The sequence below is a fragment of the Schistocerca nitens genome, chromosome 7 (genome assembly GCF_023898315.1).
Source record: "Schistocerca nitens isolate TAMUIC-IGC-003100 chromosome 7, iqSchNite1.1, whole genome shotgun sequence".
Lineage (NCBI taxonomy): Eukaryota > Metazoa > Arthropoda > Insecta > Orthoptera > Acrididae > Schistocerca > Schistocerca nitens.
The window spans coordinates 520,970,113-520,996,702 of record NC_064620.1 but is presented as its reverse complement, the minus strand read 5'-3'; the positions used below and the strand labels follow the sequence as shown (position 1 = coordinate 520,996,702).

Genomic DNA, 26,590 nt, shown 5'->3' with positions numbered 1-26,590 from the left:
TATAGCCAAAGTACCATAGACTTCAGTATGTACCACAAATTTCAGCTTGGTACGTCTACTCTTACTTGAGAAAAAGGCGTCTTAAGTATCTGAAGGACGGACAGACAGATAGACTGATAATAAATGAAAAAAAAATAACTTTTTCGTGTGACATAATTACAGATTAACAGTTTTCGCATGTTTTTCTTCGGTTGCAGCGTGAGACTTTGCTTCTTACAAGGGAACCTCCCCATCGCACCCCCCTCAGATTTAGTTATAAGTTGGCACAGGGATAGGCCTTGAAAAACTGAACACGGATCAATCGAGAAAACAGGAAGAAGTTGTGTGGAACTATGTAAAAAATAAGCAAAATATACAAACTGAGTAGTCCATGCGCAAGGTAGGCAACATCAAGGAGAGTGTGAGCATCCGAGCGCCGTGGTCCCATGGTTAGCGTGAGCAACTGCGCAACGAGAGGTTCTTGGTTCAAGTCTTCTCTCGAGTGAAAAGTTTAATTTTTTATTTTCAGACAATTATCAAAGTACAGGCACTCACACATAATCAACTTCGCTCCCAAAATTCCAGAACATATTCAGATTTGCTTGGACATATGCAGGATTTGACGGTCTACACACGGAAACATTTGAAAACGTAAAAAACATATGTTTTGACAGAGCACGGGGAAAACTGTGCGACTGGGAAACTGTTGCATTCATTTGTTGCAGTTTATGTGGCAAACTCTTATGTTTTCATCACTTTTTTGGGAGTGATCATCACATCCACAAGAAAACCTAAATCTGGCAAGGTAGAAGAATCTTTTCACCCATTCGCCAAGTGTGCAAGTTAGGTGGGTCGACAACATATTCCTGTCATGTGACGCACATGCCGTCACCAGTGTCGTATAGAATATATCAGACGTGTTTTCCTGTGGAGGAATCGGTTGACCTACGACCTTGCGATCAAATGTTTTCGGTTACTATTGGAGAGGCACGTCCTTTCGTCTACTAATCGCACGGTTTTGCAGTGCAGTCGCAAAACACAGACACTAAACTTATTACAGTGAACAGAGACGTCAATGAATGAACGGACAGATCGTAACTCTGTGAAAATAAAGAAAGTAAAATTTTCACTCGAGGGAAGACTCGAAGCAAGAACCTCTCGTTTCGCAACTGCTCACTCTAACCACGGGACCACGACGCTCTTCAGCTCACATAGTCCATGATGTTGCCTATCTTGCGCATGGACTACTCAGTTTGTATATTTTGCTTATTTTTTCATAGTTCCACACAACTTCTTCCTGTTTTCTCGATTGATCAGTGTTCAGTTTTTCAACGCCTATCCACTGTGTCAATTTATAACTAAATCTGAGGGGGGTGCGATGGGGAGGTTCCCTTGTTAGCAAATTTGATGATACTAGGTCAACGGAAACTACCGCTTAGGTTCTGATGAGTGAGTGTGCGAGTATTAAAATAAGTGACACGAATGGCCATATCCTTTGATTGGATTGACTTAGAAGCTTCACTTGCTTAAATCGCTAAGGGATCGTAGACCTTAAAATGTCACATAACATTATTTTCATCATGACAGCAACACCAGCAACGGTTACGAAATTGTCTCGAATGAAAAACAGCCCAGAGCTGCACTAATTATGTATATTCTAAATTTTTACCATGTTTTCAACTATAATAATATAGCCTTCTTCAGAAGTCTTAAAAAGTGATCAAAATAACATCTAGACCAGTAATACAATCTCTGCATAAACTTCTAAAATTACGTATGTGATAACATATTACTTACATAAGCTTTTAAAAATGAAAAACGTCCTAGCCCAGCGGCTGCGTCAAGATCAATAAAATAAAATAACTTCAACAGACATAGGCCTGTTTCGATCATAAATAAAACTACATGTGGCACCGTATGTCCTCCGCCACTACATCTGTTATACTAGGCGCACGGTCGTCAAATGTGCCACATCCTGCGCTCCATAGGTGGCGCTCCCCACATTCAGCTACAACGCACCGTTTATCAGGAAACTAGTTCAAAAATGGTTCAAATGGCTCTGAGCACTATGGGACTTAACTTTTGAGGTCATCAGTCCCCTAAAACTCAGAACTTCTTAAACCTAACAAACCTAAGGACATCACACACATCCATGCCCAAGGCAGAATTCGAACCTGCGCCCGTAGCGGTCGCGCGGTTTCAGACTGTAGCGCATAGAACCGCTCGGCCACCCCGGCCGGCAGGAAACTAGTTGATATCTACGATAAAACATTAGTCCAGCACTGAAGGACCATGTGCTTATTAATACGACTGTCCAACAGTTGAAATGCTGTTGCATACGATCATTACAGTGGTCAAACATTAACAAATTCATATAACGAAGTTTGCATCACTATTTGAAGCATCATTCAAAAACGGGGCTATTATATGCAAATAAAGCTCCAGCTTACATCGTACGCTCTAACAGCTTAAAGGGCTAATTCTACCAGCCGACCTAAGTCGTTGTACATAGGCACACTACTAATGAATGACAATAGTTCTACGAATAGCAGTCTGGTGCATAAGTGCGGTAACATGGCACAAGACAATGAAAGGCACATTAACATAACTGTTCAACACAAACTACTGTTAACATAATAACAGCTCATGCCTCTTTACGACAATTTCCTACTGGAGCATTGTCCTAAAACAGTAGTTTATTTGAATCATATAGTAATATGGCACAATCGAGTCAGCACTAGTACCTGTCTGCTATGACCAATACGGGATGAAAACCTTCAAGAAAGCTGGAACTTTCCGAATAACACTGATCATTCAGCAAATTCCTATTGTCATACATTTTGTGCTTATATATCTGCACCTCCTCCAGTAAATGTATCTTCATACCCTTGGCTTCTTTACACAATAGCTCGGTGTCATTAACAGGGTGGGGCGTATGTCCTTCTTCAGTGACGTTCGGCAAACGTTGACCCATTCTTATTCGTACCCATTCTCGACGGCATATGCTCTTTACATCTTATAACTATAGCTCCACCTGGCTGCCATATGTACTACGCTGAGCAATCACTACATTTCAATTTATAAACTCCCCATTGCAATAGCTTATGTAAGTAATATGTTATCACATACGTAATTTTAGAAGTTTATGTATAGATTGTATTACTGGTCTAGATGTTATTTTGATCACTTTTTAGGACTTCTGAAGAAGACTATATTATTATAGTTGAAACATTGGTCAAAATTTAGAATATACATTATTAGTGCAACTGTGGGCTGTTTTTCATTCGAGACGAATGTCACATAAATTTAAATTTGATACGGCTACGTATTCCTGACAAAAGGAATTTAAAAAGTGGGACAGACAGACAGATGGACAACAAAATGATCCCATAAGGGATCCTTTTCTCGGATTCAGATACAGTACCGTAAAACTGATTTTTAGTATTGAATGGTATGATTCGAATGAACGACAATTCTCAGTACAATACTCTTGTTTGGGTGCTATGTTGACGAATCGGTTCCCTGAATGTCCTGCTTTTCAACAAATCATCGCTATCAGGTGTGCGGCGCCATCCTGATAGTCGAAAGTTTCGGAGAGCTGATTTGTTGCTGTGCGATGATACAAAGTTTAATTATTGGTCGTACAGTGCTTGTGCTTGTGGGTTCCGCGACCTGCAGAAACCGAAGGACCGGTTCTGTACTGCTTAAACAGAATTTACCACTACCTGTATCTTCACCTCTGTGCGATGCAGCAAATCACACTCGCTCACCACGCCGCGTTCACCGTGCGTTAAACATTGACAGGGACTGATAAAATACCAAGGGCGCCACTGCATTCCCAACACGACAGAGAGAACACCGTTCTTTATTGAAGCTATTGCAAACAATCAAGAACATATTTTCTCAGTTAACGGTGCTGATGTAATCTAGTATTATTTACCCTAAAATGTCTGGACCACGAACAATTCCTTCATTCAGAAAACCAGGGAAACGCTGCAAGGTAACCATTTACGACAACCCAACATAATGCCAATGGTATGAAATACCAGAATCAGATCTGTTTACATCTGCTTCTACCTACATACTCAGCAAGCCATCCAGTGAAGCATGGCAGAGGGTACCACGTATGTCTAATAGTCATTGCCCTTCCTGCTCCACTCACAGATATAGCGAGGAAAACATGGTTGTTCAAAAGCCCCGGTACCAGCCATAATTCCCCATCTTACATTCGTGGTCCTAACACGAAATGTACGTTGGCTGCAACAGAGTAATTCTGCAGTCTGACTCAAATGGTGGTTCTCTAAATTTCCGCAATAGTGCTTCGCAAAAAATCTTCCCTCCAGGGATTCCCATTTGATTTCACCAAACAGCTCCGTAATAATTATATGCTGATACAACGCACGGGTAACAAATGTAGCAGCAAGCCCCTGAGCAGCTTCATGTCTTCCTTTAATTGTCCGCCCCCGGTAGCTGAGTGGTCAGCGCGACGGAATGTCAATCCTTAGGGCCCTGGTTCGGTTCCCGGCGGGGTCGTAGATTTTCTCCGCTCAGGGAGTGGGTGTTGTGTTGTCCTAATCATCATCATTTCAGCCCCATCGACGCGCAAGTGGCCGAAGTGGCGTCAAATCGAAAGACTTGCACCCGGCGAACGGTCTACCCGACGGAAGGCCCTCGTCACACGTCATTCCTTTAATCCTACATCTTATTGATTCGAAACACATCACCTTGGAGTGTTAAACCCAGTTATTTAATCGTTGTGACGTGTGTCAAGCGGCACCCTGATAACGCTGTACTCGAGCGTTACAACATTTTCTTCATACTCATTTGTATTTACATTTTTCTACATTTAGAGGACGACGGTTCAATCCCGTCTCCAGCCATCCTGATTTAGGTTTTCCGTGATTTCCCTAAATCGTTTCAGGCAAATTCCGGGATGTTTCCTTTGAAAGGGCACGGCCGATTTCCTTCCCAATCCTTCCCTAACCTGAGCTTGCGCTCCGTCTCTAATGACCTCGTTGTCGACCGGACGTTAAACACTACCCACCACCACCACCCTACATTTAGAACAACCTGCCATTCATTAATTCACTGGAAATTCTGTCGAAGTCATCTTCTATACTACTACAGTCACTCAACGGCGACACTTTCCGGTGCACCACGACCGCTACTGTCGCAGGTTCGAATCCTGCCTCGGGCATGGATGAGTGTGAGGTGCTTAGGTTAGTTAGGTTTAACTAGTTCTAAGTTCTAGGGGACTGATGACCTCAGATGTTAAGTCCCATAGTGCTCAGAGCCATTTGAACAATTTGAACCGTGCACCACAGTGTCATCAACAAAAATATGTAAACTGCAGCTCACCCTGTCTTCCAAATCATTTATGTATGTAGGGAATAAGAGCGGTCCTATCACACTCCTGACGATGCCCTTGTCTCTGATGAACATTTACCGCCGAGGACAAGGTACTAGGATCTGTTAGTTCAGAGGTCTTCGAGCCACTCAAATATCTAGGAACCAAAACCGTATGCTCACACATTTATCAACACCTTGCAGTGGAGCACCGAATCAAAATCTTTCCGGAAATCTAGGAATATGGAGTGTGCCTGTTGGACCTCCACGGTTTGTACACTGAAGAGCCAAAGAAACTGGTACGCATAATACCGTGTAGGGCCCCCGCGAGCACGCAAAAATGCCGCAACAGGACGTGGCGTGGACTTTACTAATGTCTGAAGTAGTGCTTGAGGGAATGACATCATGAATCTTGCAGGGCAGTCCATAAATCCGAAAGAGTACGCGGGGGTGGATATCTCTTCTGAACAGCACGTTGCAAGGCATACAAGATATTCTCAATATTGTTCATGTCTGGAGAGTTTGGTGGCCAGCGGAAGTGTTTAAACTCAGAAGAGTGTTCCTGGGGCAGCTCTGTAGCAATTCTGGACATGTTGGGTGTCGCATTGTCCTGATGGAATTTCCCAACTCCGTCGGAATGCACAATGGACATGAACGGATGCAGGTGATGAAACAGGATGCTTACGTACGTGTCACCTGTCAAATTCGTATCTAGACGTATCAAGGGTCCCATATCACTCCAACTGCTCCCGCCCAACACCATTAGAGAGCCTGCACCAGCTTGAACAGCCCCTGCTGAGATGCAGGGTCCATGGTTTCATGGCGTTGTCTCCATAGCCGTAAATGCCCATCCGCTCGATACAATATGAACGAGACTCGTCCGACCCGGCAACAAGTTTCCTGTCATCAACAGTCCAATGTCGAAGGTGGCGGGCCCAGGAGCGGCGTAAGGCTTTGTGTCGTGCAGTCATCAATGGTACACGAGTGGGCCTTCGGCTCTGAAAGCCCATATCGATGATGTTTCGTTGAATGGTTCACACGCTCACACTTGCTAATGGCCCAGCGTTGAAGTCTGCACTTCTGTCACGTTGAACGATTCTCTTTCGCCGGCCGAAGTGGCCGTGCGGTTAAAGGCGCTGCCGTCTGGAACCGCAAGACCGCTACGGTCGCAGGTTCGAATCCTGCCTCGGGCATGGATGTTTGTGATGTCCTTAGGTTAGTTAGGTTTAACTAGTTCTAAGTTCTAGGGGACTAATGACCTCAGCAGTTGAGTCCCATAGTGCTCAGAGCCATTTGAACCATTTGATTCTCTTTTAGGCTCTTTTTCCGGCAGTAGCGAAGTCAGAGACTGGATGTTTTACCGGATTAATGTTATTCACGGTGCACTCGTGAAATGGTCGTACGGGAAAATCCCCACTTCATCTCTGCCTCGCGGATGCTGTGTCCCATCGCTTGTGCGCCGACTACAACACGACGTTCAAACTCACTTAAATTTTGATAACCTGACGTTGTACCAGTACTAGCCGACCAAACAAACGAGCCAGACACTTGTTATCTTATATAGGCGTTGCCTGTTTACATATCTCTCTATTTGAGTACGTTTACCTATATCAGTTTCTTTGCGGCTTCAGTGTCTATCCATCCATAGGTTGTATATACACATCAAAAAAAGTCTTACATCATCCCGGTTCCCAGAACTCTTGAAGATAGACGTTGACTGTGGATTTCGTATCACAGACACGGTCCCTCTGACAGTTCAGGGATGTCACTGAACCCGCCCAAAGATGTCAACAACTATGCATGAGCAGCGCCTATTAGACAAAAGGGGTCCGACAGCCGATCAGTTCCAGTGATTCCACCAGGAAGGGCTTACACGGCTCGCGTCGTCTGTAGTTCAACCTTGCCTAGACGGTCAATACCGCGGTTCGATTGCGTCCGCATTTGTGCCAGGAAGGGCTCTTAGCAAGGGAAGGGTCCAGGCGTCTCTTAGTGAACCAAAGCGATGTTGTTCGAACATGGAGGTGATACAGAGAGACAGGAACTGTCGACGACGTGCGTCGCTCAGGCAGCCCAAGGGCTACTAGTCCAGAAGATGACCGCTACCTACGGATTATGGCTCGGAGGAACCCTGACAGCAACGCCGCCATGTTGAATAATGCTTTTCGTGCAGTCACAGGACGTCGTATTACGCCTCAAACTGTGCGCAATAGGCTGCATGATGCGCAACTCCACTACCGACGTCCATGGCGAGGACCATCTATGCAACCACGACACCATGCAGCGCGGTACAGATGGGCCCAGCAACATTCCGAATGGACCGCTCATGATTGTCATCACATTCTCTTCACTGATGAGTGTCGCAAATGCCTTCAACCAGACAATCGTCAGAGACGTGTTTGGAGGCAACCCGGTCGGGCTGAACGCCTTAGACTCATTATCCAGAGAATGCAGCAAGGTGGAGGTTTCCTGCTGTTTTTGGTGGCATTCTGTGGGGCCGACGTACGCCGCTGCTGGTTATGTAAGGCGCCGTAAAGGCTGTACGATACGTGAATGCCGTCCTCCGACCGATAGTGCAACAACATCGGCAGCATATTGGCAAGGCATTCGTCTTCATGGATGACAATTCGCGTCTCCATCGTGCACTGCTTGTGACTGACTTCCTTCAGGATGACGGCATCGCTTGACTAGAGCGGCCAGCAAGTGCTTTAGACATGAACCCTATCGAACATGCCTCGGAGAGATTGAAAAGGGCTGTTTATGGACGACGTGACCCACCAATCACTCTGAGGGATCTACGCCGAATCGCCGTTGAGGAATGGGACAATCTGGACCAACAGTACCTTGATGAACTTGTGGATAGTATGCCACGACGAATACAAACATGCAATAGTGCAAGACGATGTGCTACTGGGTATTAGAGGTACCGGTGTGTACAGGAATCTGGACCACCACTTCTGAATTTCTCGCTGTCTAGTGGTATAACATGCAATGTGTGATTTTCATGAGTAATAAAAATGACGGAAATGATGTTTATGTTGATCTCTATTCCAATTTTTTGTACAGGCTCCAGAACTCTCGGACTGAGGTGAAGCAAAACTATTTTTGATGTGTTTATATTCGTTAACTAGCCACGTATACTTTGGTCACACATTCTGTGTCTTTAACACTTGCTATACCGACGATGGTAGGAGAGGGGGGGATACTTTATACCCACCTTTTAATCGAAGTGACGTGTATCAAGCGGCACCCTACTGACGCTGTATATGAACGTTACATGGTTTTCTTTATAATCATCTGCATTCAAATTTTTCTACGTGTAGAAACAGCTATCATTCATCACAACACCTAGAAAACGAAGAAGTCATCTTGAGTACGACGACACATTCCCGTGCACCACAGCGTCATCAAGAAAAATCCGTAAATTGCTGCTAACCCTGGGCGCCAAATCATTTTTGTATATAGGTAGTAAGAGCGGTCCTATCACACTTCCATGGGGCACTCCTGACGGTGCCCTTGTCTCTGACGGACACTTACCGCCGTGGACAACGTATTGGGCTGTACTGATTAAGAGGTCTTCGAGCCACTCACATATCTAGGAACCAAAACCGTTTGCTCAGACATTCGTCAACAGTTTTCAGCGGCGCTCAGTGTCAAATGCTTCCGGATACCTAGGAATGTGGAATCTGACTGTTGCCCTCCACGTTTTGTATATCCACCCATTGTCTGCATATATTCATTAACTAGCCAGTTCATGGACTGTGCGGCTGGTCCCGGCGGAGGTTCGAGTCCTCCCTCGGGCATGGGTGTGTGTATTTGTCCTTAGGATAATTTAGGTTAAGTAATGCGTAAACTTAGGGACTGATGACCTTAGCAGTTAAGTCCCGTAAGATTTCACATACATTTGAACATTTTTGAACTAGCCCGTTATCCTGTGGTTACACATTCTCTGCCTTTAACCCTCGCAATACCATGGTGGGCGGGCGAGGAGGGGTTTACTTTATACCTACCTTGTGAAAATATTGTTCTCTAGTCATATACTTTAAGTTTTAAACTTTTGAAAAAAATTATGGTTGTTTTTGATAATTTCTCATACCAGTTTCGGTAATTATTTTAAAATTATCAATAAAACGTAACTCAAAAATTTAAATCTTAGTAGTGATTGTGACTTTTGGCAAGAAATGTTTATTCAAATTTTCAAGTATAGGACCCTTCTACTCATCCATAAACCTTTAAAAAGTACGTTGTGAATACCATGACAGTTAATGAAACCTGTATTTTTTAAAATACCCCTTCGCTCTGTCTACACATTCTGAAAATTCATTTCTATTGGTAAGCTTATACAAACAAAATATTTTCTTGTTCTGGAAGTGATTGATATTTCAGTGCCTCTTTAAAATGAATGTTTTTGATATAATTTAACGACTTTTAAATGAAACTTCTCTGTTTACTTTTTTAATTTCTTTGTAGTGGGGGGTGGGTGGCGTAAAGTACTCCTATCCCCTTGGTAATAGGCATTACGGGAAATGCGTTAGATTTACCAGGGTAAATGTAGTAGCTTCCATGACCTTTTGCATATTCATGTCTTCGATCATTGCAGATATTTCCCCATTTTTGAAGCATTTTATCGTACCAAGGGCAAGAGGGTGCCCGAAACCTCTGTGCGGCACTCTTCCCTCTTTGAAGAAGCTGTCGGTAGAACGAAGTCACTACGAGTGGCCGGGATAGAACCGTGGAACCAGAACGTTTTGACTATAATTCGAAAGCGCTGCCCCGAGACCATTATCATTCGCTCAAACTTGCATTGTCCGACGAAGTACCTTTTTCAGTTATGAGAATTCTTCTGTGAATGGTCAGCATGAATCCGTATTTAAGCACAAACTAATTTTTTACTCCATAAATTTATGCGTTCGGCAGCATTATGATGCAACGTGTGGATAACCTACGGACACGAGACTTTTGCTCGTTGGAAGTTTTGTCACTGTCTCTACATCCTGGAACAATGCGCATTTTCCTACTCTTTTTGTATCTGGCTACGTTCTCCCAGTCATATCTTGTGCTGCTTGATGGTGTTCCTATACACTCTCAAACGAGTGGAACACTTCCACCTCTCTTACACGTCTGGTAAGCCGGCCGAAGTGGCCGTGCGGTTAAAGGCGCTGCAGTCTGGAACCACAAGACCGCTACGGTCGCAGGTTCGAATCCTGCCTCGGGCATGGATGTTTGTGATGTCCTTAGGTTAGTTAGGTTTAACTAGTTCTAAGTTCTAGGGGACTAATGACCTCAGCAGTTGAGTCCCATAGTGCTCAGAGCCATGTCTGGTAAACCTGAGAGCAAACCTTAGCGGCAGCCGCTCCTCTACCAACACACCCACTGTCCCTTCGTCTCCAAACATTACATGAGCTTCTAAACATAATCAACCCCATCAAATCCAAATAAAAGCTGCAACTCATCTCTTCCTCGTACAGCTCGCATCCTACTCACCTCCTAACACCCGCAGATCAGTTCCGTCCCACGCAGAGATCTGATTCCCATCTACATATAATGTCTTCACCAACAGTTCCCCCATCCATTTCGGTACTACATTCTCTGCAGTAGTTCCCACACCCCATTCTCTACCCACTATTACAAGGAGCTGCCATCATATCATTCTCACAAGGGGAGGCTGGGGGAATGTATATCATATCGCTATAATCTTGTCATAAATACTGCCGGGTCAACCGACTGGTTTTAACAACCGGTAGGTCAGTAGATATTTTTTTGTCCAGTTGGTTTTTTCAGTTGAATGGAACAACCCAATGAAATTAGTATATGTGGCCACATTATTGACCCACTGTCTGAATTTGATTGGCTTCAGTCAGTATGAGAGAAGCGATCAATATGAGAGAAGCGACTGACACAACATGGTGCGACCCGTGGTATCAGGAGACTGTTGGTGGCTGAGACACCTCCTCGCACTGTCTACACTCCTGGTAACAGCAGGAGGATTAGGTGGAGCGCACAGCAGGCGCGCTGTGCAATCTGAGAGCTTCTGAAAGAGGTTTCAGTTTGACTCATGACTCACGCAGTGCTTCGATAATCTCTTTGCCTGTGAAGCTGAGCAACCACCTCCTCTGTGTCCCACCAGGGGCATTTGCACACCCCACCGCTCTGACATATCAGCATTGTGCATGAGGCCAGTCTCATTCATTTACCACCGACAACTGCAGGATAGCCATCCAACGTTTGTCAGTCATGTAGCACATGGATGCCATTAGCACAGGCAGAAACTGAACATTACTTTTAGCATTTGTACGACTTTCTATTCTATCACTTACAAGTCCCTCAGATTGCATGCAATACGGGCTTGGGACTTTGTCTACTACACTCCTGGAAATTGAAATAAGAACACCGTGAATTCATTGTCCCAGGAAGGGGAAACTTTATTGACACATTCCTGGGGTCAGATACATCACATGATCACACTGACAGAACCACAGGCACATAGACACAGGCAACAGAGCATGCACAATGTCGGCACTAGTACAGTGTATATCCACCTTTCGCAGCAATGCAGGCTGCTATTCTCCCATGGAGACGATCGTAGAGATGCTGGATGTAGTCCTGTGGCACGGCTTGCCATGCCATTTCCACCTGGCGCCTCAGTTGGACCAGCGTTCGTGCTGGACCTGCAGACCGCGTGAGACGACGCTTCATCCAGTCCCAAACATGCTCAATGGGGGACAGATCCGGAGATCTTGCTGGCCAGGGTAGTTGACTTACACCTTCTAGAGCACGTTGGGTGGCACGGGATACATGCGGACGTGCATTGTCCTGTTGGAACAGCAAGTTCCTTTGCCGGTCTAGGAATGGTAGAACGATGGGTTCGATGACGGTTTGGATGTACCGTGCACTATTCAGTGTCCTCTCGGCGATCACCAGTGGTGTACGGCCAGTGTAGGAGATCACTCCCCACACCATGATGACGGGTGTTGGCCCTGTGTGCCTCGGTCGTATGCAGTCCTGATTGTGGCGCTCACCTGCACGGCGCCAAACACGCATACGACCATCATTGGCACCAAGGCAGAAGCGACTCTCATCGCTGAAGACGACACGTCTCCATTCGTCCCTCCATTCACGCCTGTCGCGACACCACTGGAGGCGGGCTGCACGATGTTGGGGCGTGAGCGGAAGACGGCCTAACGGTGTGCGGGACCGTAGCCCAGCTTCATGGAGACGGTTGCGAATGATCCTCGCCGATACCCCAGGAGCAACAGTGTCCCTAATTTGCTGGGAAGTGGCGGTGCGGTCCCCTACGGCACTGCGTAGGATCCTACGATCTTGGCGTGCATCCGTGCGTCGCTGCGGTCCGGTCCCAGGTCGACGGGCACGTGCACCTTCCGCCGACCACTGGCGACAACATCGATGTACTGTGGAGACCTCTCGCCCCACGTGTTGAGCAATTCGGCGGTACGTCCACCCGGCCTCCCGCATGCCCACTATACGCCCTCGCTCAAAGTCCGTCAACTGCACATACGGTTCACGTCCACGCTGTCGCGGCATGCTACCAGTGTTAAAGACTGCGATGGAGCTCCGTATGCCACGGCAAACTGGCTGACACTGACGGCGGCGGTGCACAAATGCTGCGCAGCTAGCGCCATTCGACGGCCAACACCGCGGTTCCTGGTGTGTCCGCTGTGCCGTGCGTGTGATCATTGCTTCTACAGCCCTCTCGCAGTGTCCGGAGCAAGTATGGTGGGTCTCACACACCGGTGTCAATGTGTTCTTTCTTCCATTTCCAGGAGTGTATATATGTCTACAGAATTCGCAGTCGAAGTTAAATTAGAGAGCTGTAGTCGTTGGCGCTCATTGGACACGGTAAGCAACTTAATTATTTGGAAATATATGCTGTGCTTTCTTTGGGTTAACTCAGATTTTATTTAAAAAGATTACCATTTCCAACTTGCCTAACGTAAGTTACTAGAACTGTTTATGTCATAGGCATTTGGGATGTTCTGGTTCGTTTCTATCTATTTTTGACCCCTATTGATAATTTATGAATACTATTGATGCTGGTTATGTGTAATTTATTTGATATTCGAGATTTATATAAGTTCAGTTTTATTACCTGCTGTTCTGGTCTGAACAATGTGGACACGGTCGCTTAAATTTCATATGTATATAACTAGCCTGAGTTACAACAACTTGAAACCAAGCTGTCTACATCGCTACACTCTCTCTTGGCTGAGATTTACATTCTACCTTATTCTGTGTTTGGCTATCTGTTCTTAATCTCGGATTATTAAAGGAGACAGCCTTTACCGATATATGAGAGTTCAAATAGTCTTCCTCTGTTTACATGAAGACTATATTTCACATGTTTTTATTGTGCCTCAATGCATGTTGTTATCTGGAGTGTTTACAAATGTTAACTGATGTGTTAACCCAGTTTTTATTCATGCTTGATGTACTATTTTGGAACATTTGTTGATTGAAATGTTTTCATGTGTGTTCAAATAGTACCTGAATTCAAACTGCGCATTTTTAAGTTTATTGTGAGATCGAAGCCACTTGGGTGAGGTAAAGCTCAGTCAAACGTCACTGTTTGAAACGCCTGGTTAATGCTAACGAAATTTGAAGTATTAAAGGTTTATTGCTGTTTTTTTAGATTGTTACAAGCAGTTACATTCATTTCAGCTACTCAAATCTCACTTTTAACAATAATAATAACAACTTGCCCTGCTCATTACATAAAATTAATGTGTTTTGACTGATGTGTTACCTTTTTTCATTGTCTGGCATCTTACCATTCCCATCTCCTTGCTTGCTAATGTTTTCATAATCTATGGACATCATCACAGCTTTTCAGTAAAATATAATATAAACAGCTTTTAAAATTTCGCAGTGATCTTTTCTTGTTCGTGTAACCCTAAGGGAACTTTCATGCTCAAGTTTGTGTCGCCAATAACACCTGTGTTCCATTACTTGTATATTATTGCATTAGCAACCACTTAATCCCCAGCAATATATATATATATATATATATATATATATATATATATATATATATATATATATATATATATATACACTCCTGGAAATTGAAATAAGAACACCGTGAATTCATTGTCCCAGGAAGGGGAAACTTTATTGACACATTCCTGGGGTCAGATACATCACATGATCACACTGACAGAACCACAGGCACATAGACACAGGCAACAGAGCATGCACAATGTCGGCACTAGTACAGTGTATATCCACCTTTCGCAGCAATGCAGGCTGCTATTCTCCCATGGAGACGATCGTAGAGATGCTGGATGTAGTCCTGTGGAACGGCTTGCCATGCCATTTCCACCTGGCGCCTCAGTTGGACCAGCATTCGTGCTGGACGTGCAGACCGCGTGAGACGACGCTTCATCCAGTCCCAAACATGCTCAATGGGGGACAGATCCGGAGATCTTGCTGGCCAGGGTAGTTGACTTACACCTTCTAGAGCACGTTGGGTGGCACGGGATACATGCGGACGTGCATTGTCCTGTTGGAACAGCAAGTTCCCTTGCCGGTCTAGGAATGGTAGAACGATGGGTTCGATGACGGTTTCGATGTACCGTGCACTATTCAGTGTCCCCTCGACGATCACCAGTGGTGTACGGCCAGTGTAGGAGATTGCTCCCCACACAATGATGCCGGGTGTTGGCCCTGTGTGCCTCGGTCGTATGCAGTCCTGATTGTGGCGCTCACCTGCACGGCGCCAAACACGCATACGACCATCATTGGCACCAAGGCAGAAGCGACTCTCATCGCTGAAGACGACACGTCTCCATTCGTCCCTCCATTCACGCCTGTCGCGACACCACTGGAGGCGGGCTGCACGATGTTGGGGCGTGAGCGGAAGACGGCCTAACGGTGTGCGGGACCGTAGCCCAGCTTCATGGTGACGGTTGCGAATGGTCCTCGCCGATACCCCAGGAGCAACAGTGTCCCTAATTTGCTGGGAAGTGGCGGTGCGGTCCCCTACGGCACTGCGTAGGATCCTACGGTCTTGGCGTGCATCCGTGCGTCGCTGCGGTCCGGTCCCAGGTCGACGGGCACGTGCACCTTCCACCGACCACTGGCGACAACATCGATGTACTGTGGAGACCTCACGCCCCACGTGTTGAGCAATTCGGCGGTACGTCCACCCGGCCTCCCGCATGCCCACTATACGCCCTCGCTCAAAGTCCGTCAACTGCACATACGGTTCCCGTCCACGCTGTCGCGGCATGCTACCAGTGTTAAAGACTGCGATGGAGCTCCGTATGCCACGGCAAACTGGCTGACACTGACGGCGGCGGTGCACAAATGCTGCGCAGCTAGCGCCATTCGACGGCCAACACCGCGGTTCCTGGTGTGTCCGCTGTGCCGTGCGTGTGATCATTGCTTGTACAGCCCTCTCGCAGTGTCCGGAGCAAGTATGGTGGGTCTGACACACCGGTGTCAATGTGTTCTTTTTTCCATTTCCAGGAGTGTATATATATATATACCATTTCCAACTTGGCTAATTAATTGTAAATGATGGAAAGGAAAATTAGTGCATTCAGTATATAATTAAATGAATATGAATAATCTTTATTTTAACTGTGACCTACACCAAGACACCTCTTCACTTTCCCATGGGAGGGAATGAATAGACATACTGACGGATACAATTGTTTTCGCTTTATTGTTCCCATAGGCGGGTTTCACTAAAATGGATTAATGAATCATTCAACCGTTACGTAAAGGTACAACCGGATGCGTCGACTGTTATACAGTGACTGATTGAATCGTTTGTTTTTATTCAGTTTTTCCCATCACTAGCCGAAAACACGATCACCAACTTTATGTTCTTAAATGTTTTGTATTAAACCTCTTTTATGATGTAAAAGCAGCAGTGAAAATAAAGGTTAAGAGAACAATGAAGAATAAATTCCTAACTGACCTGCCAGGCAAAGAAGATGATCACTGCGCCCCGATCGTAGCTACTTCTGATGCCGGGGACTAACTCGGCGTATCTCTTCCTTGTGTGCAGCAGCGTCATCACTAGATGTCCCAGGCGCGCCCTCTGCTGCATGAACAGCACTATCTGTCAACATCAACAACACAGGGGGGTCAACCACTACGATCAGTATCGTGGCGGGGAGCAGTTCACCGAGAAAAAGTCATCACGAACACAGACGTTGGAGTCGGCTAAGCCGTGTCCGGAAACAGCCGCACAGATATCCGTAAGTTAACCGTGGAACACATTTTCTGAACAGGAAATTGGTTGGATTGTAGAACAAGGACGAAGCAACACAAATACGACATCAAAGAGAGTTCAGAAATGTAATTATAACAGTTGTCAAACCAGCGACACACATCACAGGTAAAAAATCGATGTGATTTATCCTATATGGAGCAAATGAATTGCAGGGACGTTGCGTCCTTTCTGAGAGTTTGCACAAGAGACCTACTGACGGCTGATACCATTCTTGAGAAAGAACACTGAGGGAGGGGGCGGTGTGGTAAGACGCTGTTGCTTCATATTCTCCCATCAAGCCATCCACATTTATTGTTTGTCTGGCTTACGTAAATCGCTCTAATGAATGCCTGCATGATTCTTTTGAAAAGCTGCGCCAGATTCGTTCCTTACCTTTCCCCTATTCCAGCATGTGGTCCATCTGCCATGATTTCATCATTTCCAGGACGATAAACCCCAATCTTCCTCTCTTTTTTTTCTATATGAGAGAGAATAGTGTGGAGGTACAGGTGAGTCAGTCATGGAAGCTGATGGAATTAATTTACTGTCCAAACACAGTCCACACTTTTTTCCCTTTTTCCTTCGATACCATAAGGTGTGATGGGCTGTCAGCGATCCAGCGTAATGTAGAACCTGGGTATTTTCAACCAAATCACAGCGTTTTGACCGCGGAACCATTGCAGAAATTCTCGTCTGGAAGACTAGAGGCATCATCTGAAATAAAGACATCATTATGCGACTACAGACGAAACGGGGCTTCCACCATTTCTGTGTGAAGAAAAAAACCTGGATGAAAATTATCTGTCGACTAATGTAACAGAACTCTGAAAAAACTAGGAAAGTAGTTATGACACGGCAGAAAAGGCAAGGTTACTGTTTCGTGGGGCTCACTGGGAGTGATCAGCGGTTATCTGAAAACGGGGTATCACAGCAACTGACTATTATTAAGTAGTGAGTAGCTGTTACCCATGGCTGTATCGCACATCAGTAGTTTTGTTATGATGAGAGATGATGTGTAAGTGAGCTACTGTACATGCAGTGACGTCAGCTGTCCTCACACTTCAACCTCGCTCTACTCCCTCCCCGTCTGTCCCAACGCATGATGCATCGGCATGCGCAGTGTAGCTGCCGAGCAGTGTGTACACAGAGGCATGGGCAGGAGTGCACATGTATGCATCGTGCTACTGAAGTAGCTATACATCACGTAACGTGTACATTATGCAACAAATAGTGAGCAAGTATGGATTAAAACACATTGAAGATTGGAAAAGCATTCTATTCGTTACTTTGAATAGTATCACACGGCACATATCAACCAATAAAAGCATTTTCACAAATATGATACAGGTCGAAAGTCAAAGAGAAAATAGATATTTCAGAAAGTAAATATTTTCCCCCAATTCACGTAATATTCTGTGTATGAGTAAGTATCTTGTACTATACACTGCGTAATGCAGACTGTTTTCTTTCACATGGTTGAAGCTATCTCCTTATCTAATTTCAGCGGGTTAGTAACAAGAAATGTAAAGGACATGCATGACGCGGGAGCTTTCCATGCATCTCAGCGTTCACGACATCTTATATTTTGAACTGTGTCTTAGATGATACTGTTTTTCAGCTACATTTGGTGGTCTATATGTGCCTGCAAAATGTGTTGCGAATTTAGTTAGTAGCAAAGAAATAATAAATTAAAACTTCATGCCTGACGCGAAAATGTAGTAAGAAATATACTTTTCCCTTTCAGTATTTTGTTGGGCAATCAGTGAAAAAAAGTTTCGTAAATGTTTGAAATGACGTGTAATGTGTGTTGCAAGTCGCTTATCGCTCTCGTTTTTAATAATGTATGAATTACATTTGGCCATTCACGGATCGTGACCTACACTTCTTTTCCATCTCCAGCTCCACCCGTTTGATAGGTAGGTGGTTGCTAACCCATAGCAACTCTTTTCAGGCAGTAAATGATACCCGTACGAAGTTTGATTGAAATCAGTCCAGTGGTTTCGAAGATGTGGAGCACCCCTCCCCCCCCCCACCCCCCACACACACATACATACATACATTTTTATAATATGTATGGATATATTTTTCTTCGTGATCCGAGTTTGATGAAATTAGCCCTGTACGGTGCCCCAAGCTATGCTCAAGTTACCTCCGAAAAACCGATGAAAATTATTCTATTTCTTTTGGGAATTAGCATGTTCAAGCAGACAGACAGAAAGACAGACAAGAAAGTTTTAGCAAAATTTTGAATCGCTGTACCATTTTTCCGTGATCCCATTTTGGTGATGTAAAGCCTTTTCGCTGCCCGATAATATGCTCAAGTTACCTGCGAAAAATTCCATGAAAATTTCTTCTAGTAGCCGGCCGGAGTAGCCGAGCGGTTCTAGGCGCTTCAGTCTGGAACCGCGCGACCACTACGGTCGCAGGTCTGAATCCTGCCTCGGGTATGGATGTGTGTGATGTCCTTAGGTTAGTTAGGTTTAGGTAGTTCTAAGTTCTAGGGGACTGATGACCTCAGATGTTAAGTCCCATATTGCTCAGAGGAATTTGAACACTTTTTCTTATAGTAGTTTTGGCTGGGGGGCTGTTTGGAGAAGGAGACCAGACAGCGAGGTCATCGGTCTCATCGGATTAGGGAAGGATGGGGAAGGAAGTCGGCCGTGCCCTTTCAAAGGAACCATGCCGGTATTTGCCTGGAGCGATTTAGGGAAATCACGGAAAACCTAAATCAGGATGGCCGGACGCGGGATTGAACCGTCGTCCTCCCGAATGCGAGTCCAGTGTCCAACCACTGCGCCACCTCGCTCGGTGTAGTTTTGGCGCTAGTGTGTTCAAAGACCAGATAGACACCACAGTTTTACAGATTTATTGTTAATATGGATATACATTCATTTTCAATGTGAGATTAAACAAACTCAACTGAGATCAACGCTTAAAATTACGCTTACTCTTGGACATGAATCTGCTAAAACATAAGCAACTCCTACGGTGCGGGTGCAACAATTAGCTTCGAAATGCTTTCCAGCAGACCTCATTTCCAAAGTTTGACTTCAAAGGTAACACAAAATTATGGAAACAGAATTCTGTTAAATGAAGAGCTTTTTTGTAAAGAAAACTACGGAATGTTGCTACTTATAAAGCAGTGAAAAATAGAAACTTCTAGTGGAATGTATTATTTTATGTCAATGTTTTTTTAAGCGCATTTTCAATGCAGGTATCACTAAACTGGAAGGTGTCGGAAATAGTCCTCTGAAGCAACACGGTTCTTTTACTCATTCGAACAATTTCCGGTATAGAACTTGAAAGTTTTTTGCCGACGCTATTGTGCTTTTCTTAAATGATGAGTTTATATTTGCAATGCTTTGAGTGTATGTGCCGTGGTCAGCTCCGATGATTCGAAAGAAACTCTTTGAACTATTTCTATGTGGCAGTACTCATTCATTCGTATCTCTGGAGGCCGGTCTCGCCAGGAGTCAGTGGGAAACATTCGCGGTCGTGGAGTCAAGGCGTATAGTTTCTAATGAGTTTTTGTCATTCTGTTCAGTTTGGAGGCTGTCCGATCTATTCTGCCGCTTGTTTTGACAGTTGTCGATCTAAATTGGTTTGCAGTTTCTACAATGTAGAAGATTATGGGTGAGATTGTTTCAATAACATGGCATGGTGACAGACAGCCGTTGTTAGGTTTCATTAGACATGCTTTCTAGATATTCGCACAGTTATCTTGCTAACAATCCACGTACAAAACTTGTAATGGTATCCTTCCACTTGGTAAAGCGAAGGTTTAGTTTGCTGACTTTTTGTGAAACGTAAGCTGATTACAGGATTTACATCTACAGACGTTAAACAAAAATATGGAAATACCACGGGAAATGCATGGTTGAACATGAAAGCAGATTCTAGCCAAGTCTGCTTCTAGCCAAGTGTGCAAGTTGTGCGGTTGTATTTGACCGCGAACAACACTTTTGCAGTGAACTCGATAGGTTTCAAGTGTCAGTCGTGATCAGGAGATGTTCTGTGTAGTTATGAGTGCACGATCTTGGAGATAAATAAGAAAGTGGATAGAGTATTGAGGTCTATGTGATGGGTGCTTCCGTAACCAAGGTAGCCGAAATGTTTGGTGATGCAGAGGCACCATATCCAAAATTTACACCGCATACACGTAAAGTGACAAACCTTCATCCGATAAGTCACAAAGTTGACGAAAATGTGCTTTGTGTTATTGTGGCAGATGGTCATTAAAGTGGACTGTAATGATAAATAACAGGACAGCTGCAAATATAACTGCAGTACAGAATGTCGTACGCGCAAACACTGTCAAGACTCTTACATGAGTTCTAAGCTGAGATTTGCAGCGCGAGATTGAATTCCAAAATCACACACCACTGTTGCAAATGCTCGTAACCGGGAAACGTGTTGCAGAAGCCATAAAACCTGTATCAGTGAGCAATGCAAGAATTTCATTCTCTCGAATGAGTCTTGTTGCAGACTGTTTCCAACCTCAGGCAGAGTTTACATCCGAAGACCGAAACGTGGCGGGTTGTTCGGTGATCATATGGGCAGCCATATCGTGGTATTCTATGGTCTCATGGTTATACTGCAAGGTCTAATTACTTCCAAGGATTATGCAACCATTTTGGATGCTCAGGTCGATCCCATGGTACAATGTTTGTTCCCCAATGCTGCTTCCAAAGCGACAGAGCCGCTGTTCATTGCAACGTCCAGGACTCGTTTTATGAGCACGAGGATGAATTGTCGCATCTCCCTTGCCCACCGGAGTCGCCAGACATATTATCTCTACTTTGGAGAGAAGGATGCGAGACTACTATCTACCGCTATCATCATTTCCTGAACATGCCACAATTTGACAGGAAGAATGGTAAAGATTCCCTTCAAAACCTGTATTTGTCCACTCCGGGACGACTGGAAGATTTGCCTACACAGTATTATGCATGGTAATGGGTTGTGTTAGTGGTGTTTCCATATTTTTGTACATCCCCGTATACATCCATAAACTGCAAGCCAATGTGAGGTACATAGCATAGGATGATTCTCGTAGTGCTTTTTCCCTTTCCATTTGCAAAACGGATCTTGCAGAGAACGTTTAGATGGTACTACGTGTGCTGTAACTAATATAATCTTCCCCACATGATCCCTACAGGAGTGATATATAGATGGTTGTAATATATTCCAAAAGTCGCCAGTTAAAGTCGGTTGTTGAAACCCCATGTATGGTGTCCTGGGTAGTTTATGACTACCTTCACAGTCCAGTTGTTGCAGCGTCTATGTGACAGCGTCCCGTGGGTCAAACAAACCCGTGACCATTCCTGCTGCCCTTCTCTGTGTACGTTCCATGTCTCCTCTTAGTGCTATTCGGTACAAGTGAGTAAATCTACGATGGGTCGCATGAGTGATTTGTAAGAAATCTCTTTTTCAGACTGATTGCATTTCCCTACCGATCTGCGAATGCCGGCCGCTGTGGCCGAGCTGTTCTAGGTGCTTCAGTCCGGAACCACGCGGCTGCTACGATGGCAGGTTCGAATCCTGCCTCGGGCATGGATGTGTGTGATGTCCTTAGGTTAGTTATGTTTAAGTAGTTCCAAGTCTAGGCGACTGATGATCTCAGATGTTAAGTCCCATAGTGCTCAGAGCCATTTTTTTGACTCTACGAATATTCCAAAATATGCTACCTGTCTTATCCATGACTGAGCCTCTGTGATCGCTCTATTTCATGTCCCTTCAAAGGGCTACATCCAGGTATTTAAATGAATTGATCGATTCCAAGTGTGAATCATTGATATTATAGGATACTATATTTCTTCATTTTGTGCAACTGAAAAGCAGCAAGCCCATCGACTCATTTCCTTTCATTTATGTATAATAACGATAGTGCAAGAGTGTTGAGTTAGTTGAACAGGATTACTAAGATTAGAGTGGGTGTATGAGGCGAGAGTGGAAGAACAAGATCGGAGATTAAAACGGGTATGAGATAGGGACGTATCTGTGCATCGAAGTAGCAATGACGGAAATAAAAGGAAGATTCAATATTGGAATTAAAATGCAAAGTGAAAGGATATAGAAGATAAGATTCGCTGATGACATTGCTATCCTCAGTGAAAGTGATGAAGAATTACAAGATCTGTTGAATGGAATGAACAGTCTAATGACAGTATATTGAAGAAAGACAAAAGTAATGAGAAGTACCAGAAATGAGAACAGCGAGAAACTTAACATCAGGATTGGTGATCATATAGCAGATGAAGTTAAAAAATGTTGCCACCTTGGCAACAAAATAATCCACCACGGACAGAGCAAAGAGGACATGAAAAGCAGTCTGGAACTGCCAAAAAAGGCATTGCTGCCAAGAAAAGTCTACTTGTATCAAACACAGACCTTAATTTGAGAACGAAGTTTCTGAGAATGTACGTTAAGAGCACAGCATTGTATGGTAGTGAAACACGGACTGATGGAAAACCGGAGCAGAGGACAACGAAGCATTTGAGTTGCAGTGCTACAGAAGAATGTTGAAAATATGGTTGACTGATAAGGTAAGCAATGAGGAGGTTCTCTGGAGAATCGGTGAGGAAAGGAGTATGTGGAAAACATTGACGAGAAGAAGGGAGAGGATAGGAAATGTACACTATGTGATCAAAAGTATCCACACGCGATATTTCCACACAACATCCCTAGGTCCACTGTTTCTGATGTGATAGTGAAGTGGATACGTGAAGCACAAAAGCGTACAGGTCGACCTCGTCTGTCGACTGACAGAGAATACCGACTGTTGAAGACGATCGTAATGTGTAATAGGCAGACTCTATCCAGACCATCACACAGGAATTCCAAACTGCATCAGGATCCACTGCAAATACCATGAGAGTTAGGCGGGAGGTGAGAAAACATGAATTTCATGGTCGAGCGGCTGCTCTTAAGCCACACATCTCGCCGGTAAATCCCAAACGACGCTTCGCTTGGTGTAAGGACCGTAAACGCTGGATGATCGGAAAAACGTTGTGTGGAGTGATGAATCACGGTACACAATGTGGCGATCCGATGGCAGGGTGTGGGTAGGACGAGTGCCCCGTGAACGTCATCTGCCTGCGTGTGTAGTGCCAACAGTAAAATTTGTAGGCGGTGGTGTTATGGCTTGGTCGTGTGTGTTTCATGGAGAGGGCTTGCACCTCTTGTTGTTTAGCGTGGCACTATCACAGCACAGACCTACATTGATGTTTGAAGAGTAATTCGTGGATGGTGTTTGCATCTTTCAATACGATGGAGCACCTGCTCATAATGCACATCATGTGGCGGATTGGTTACACGACAATAACATCCCTCTAATGGTGTGGCCTGCACAGAGTCCTGACCTGAATCCTATAGAACACTTTTTGGATGTTTTGGAACGCCGACTACGTGCCAGGCCTCACCGACCGACATCGATACCTCCTCCTCAGTGCAGCACTTCGTGAAGAACAGGCTGCCATTCCATTAGAAACCTTCCAGCACGTCAATGAACGTAAGCCTGCGAGAGTGGAAGCTGTCATCAAGGTTATGGGTGGGCCAACACCATATTGAATTCAAGCATTACCGATGGAGGGCGCCACGGACTTATACACTCCTGGAAATGGAAAAAAGAACACATTGACACCGGTGTGTCAGACCCACCATACTTGCTCCGGACACTGCGAGAGGGCTGTACAAGCAATGATCACACGCACGGCACAGCGGACACACCAGGAACCGCGGTGTTGGCCGTCGAATGGCGCTAGCTGCGCAGCATTTGTGCACCGCCGCCGTCAGTGTCAGCCAGTTTGCCGTGGCATACGGAGCTCCATCGCAGTCTTTAACACTGGTAGCATGCCGCGACAGCGTGGACGTGAACCGTATGTGCAGTTGACGGACTTTGAGCGAGGGCGTATAGTGGGCATGCGGGAGGCCGGGTGGACGTACCGCCGAATTGCTCAACACGTGGGGCGTGAAGTCTCCACAGTGCATCGATGTTGTCGCCAGTGGTCGGCGGAAGGTGCACGTGCCCGTCGACCTGGGACCGGACCGCAGCGACGCACGGATGCACGCCAAGACCGTAGGATCCTACGCAGTGCCGTAGGGGACCGCACCGCCACTTCCCAGCAAATTAGGGACACTGTTGCTCCTGGGGTATCGGCGAGGACCATTCGCAACCGTCTCCATGAAGCTGGGCTACGGTCCCGCACACCGTTAGGCCGTCTTCCGCTTACGCCCCAACATCGTGCAGCCCGCCTCCAGTGGTGTCGCGACAGGCGTGAATGGAGGGACGAATGGAGACGTGTCGTCTTCAGCGATGAGAGTCGCTTCTGCCTTGGTGCCAATGATGGTCGTATGCGTGTTTGGCGCCGTGCAGGTGAGCGCCACAATCAGAACTGCATACGACCGAGGCACACAGGGCCAACACCCGGCATCATGGTGTGGGGAGCGATCTCCTACACTGGCCGTACACCACTGGTGATCGTCGAGGGGACACTGAATAGTGCACGGTACATCCAAACCGTCATCGAACCCATCGTTCTACCATTCCTAGACCGGCAAGGGAACTTGCTGTTCCAACAGGACAATGCACGTCCGCATGTATCCCGTGCCACCCAACGTGCTCTAGAAGGTGTAAGTCAACTACCCTGGCCAGCAAGATCTCCGGATCTGTCCCCCATTGAGCATGTTTGGGACTGGATGAAGCGTCGTCTCACGCGGTCTGCACGTCCAGCACGAACGCTGGTCCAACTGAGGCGCCAGGTGGAAATGGCATGGCAAGCCGTTCCACAGGACTACATCCAGCATCTCTACGATCGTCTCCATGGGAGAATAGCAGCCTGCATTGCTGCGAAAGGTGGATATACACTGTACTAGTGCCGACATTGTGCATGCTCTGTTGCCTGTGTCTATGTGCCTGTGGTTCTGTCAGTGTGATCATGCGATGTATCTGACCCCAGGAATGTGTCAATAAAGTTTCCCCTTCCTGGGACAATGAATTCACGGTGTTCTTATTTCAATTTCCAGGAGTGTAATTCATTTTCAGTCGTGTCCGGATACTTTTGACCACATAGTTTATTAAGATATCAGGGAATAAGTTTCATAGTACTAGAGGGAGCTGCAGAGGGTAAAAACTATAGAGGAAGAGAGAGACTGGAATACATCCTGAAAATACTTGAGAACATAGATTGCAAGTTCAAATCTGAGATGAAGAGGTTGGCACAGGAGAGGAATTCGTGGTGGGCCATATCAAACCAGTCAGAGTACTAGTGAGTCTAAAAAAAAGAACTGAGATGATAACGAAATGTTGGTGAGGACAACACAACACGGAGTCCTCGAGCGGATAAAATCTCCGCTCTGGGCGGGAATCGAACCTGATGCCCGCACATGGCAGTCAGCCGCACGGCCATTCATCTACAAAGGCGAGTACGAATGCGTTGACTCACTCTGATGGTCCAGGAGCTACAATTGGTGCACTGGAAGAAGACGTCGCGCAGCGTCTCCGGGTCATCGGGGGTGTCGACGACGAGCTGCACGGCGCTAGCGACGGCCACGATGGCGCAGGTGGCGACGATGAAGACCGCCCCCAGCAGGCGCGGACCGGCCGGCCCGGAGGCGGGGGGGCGCCACATCCCCAGCTGCCTCAGCGCCGCCCCGCTGCGGCCCAGCAGCGCCAAAGCCTCCGCCTCCATCTGGGAAGAGGTCGGCAGGCGTGGTCAGCCCTCTGCGGCGAGCAGGTGAGCATGCACTCCTCAACTGCAATAACTACTACCTCTTTCACAATTTTGTACCGATTTTTGTTCTTGTTTTTGAATTGAGACCCTTACAGAGCATGTAACTCAATTTATCTTCCTTCTGAAACGTTTAATGTTTCATTAGAAATGTTATACAAAGCTCAGGTGCGTACTTTTTGAGTTTTTACCTTAGATGTCGTCAATAAGCTTAATTATAACTTAAATTTACATTTTTTCGAAAATTTCTTTTTTGTCTGTGTAAAAGTGTCTAAGTCTAGTTGTGTTGTAACCAGGAGGG

General features: G+C 45.6%; 1 protein-coding gene across 1 annotated transcript in view; it reads right to left on the bottom strand.

Annotated features, from left to right (window-relative positions):
* LOC126195723 (uncharacterized) overlaps positions 1-26,250 on the bottom strand; it is a 37,846-nt gene extending 11,596 nt beyond the window's left edge. Inside the window, exons 1-2 of the mRNA XM_049934352.1 lie at positions 26,005-26,250; positions 16,265-16,408 (exon numbers count right to left, since the gene is read on the bottom strand). Of these exons, the coding sequence (XP_049790309.1) occupies positions 16,265-16,408; positions 26,005-26,250 (390 nt within the window). The remainder of the gene's footprint in view (positions 1-16,264; positions 16,409-26,004) is intronic.
* Positions 26,251-26,590: the final 340 nt, after the last annotated feature.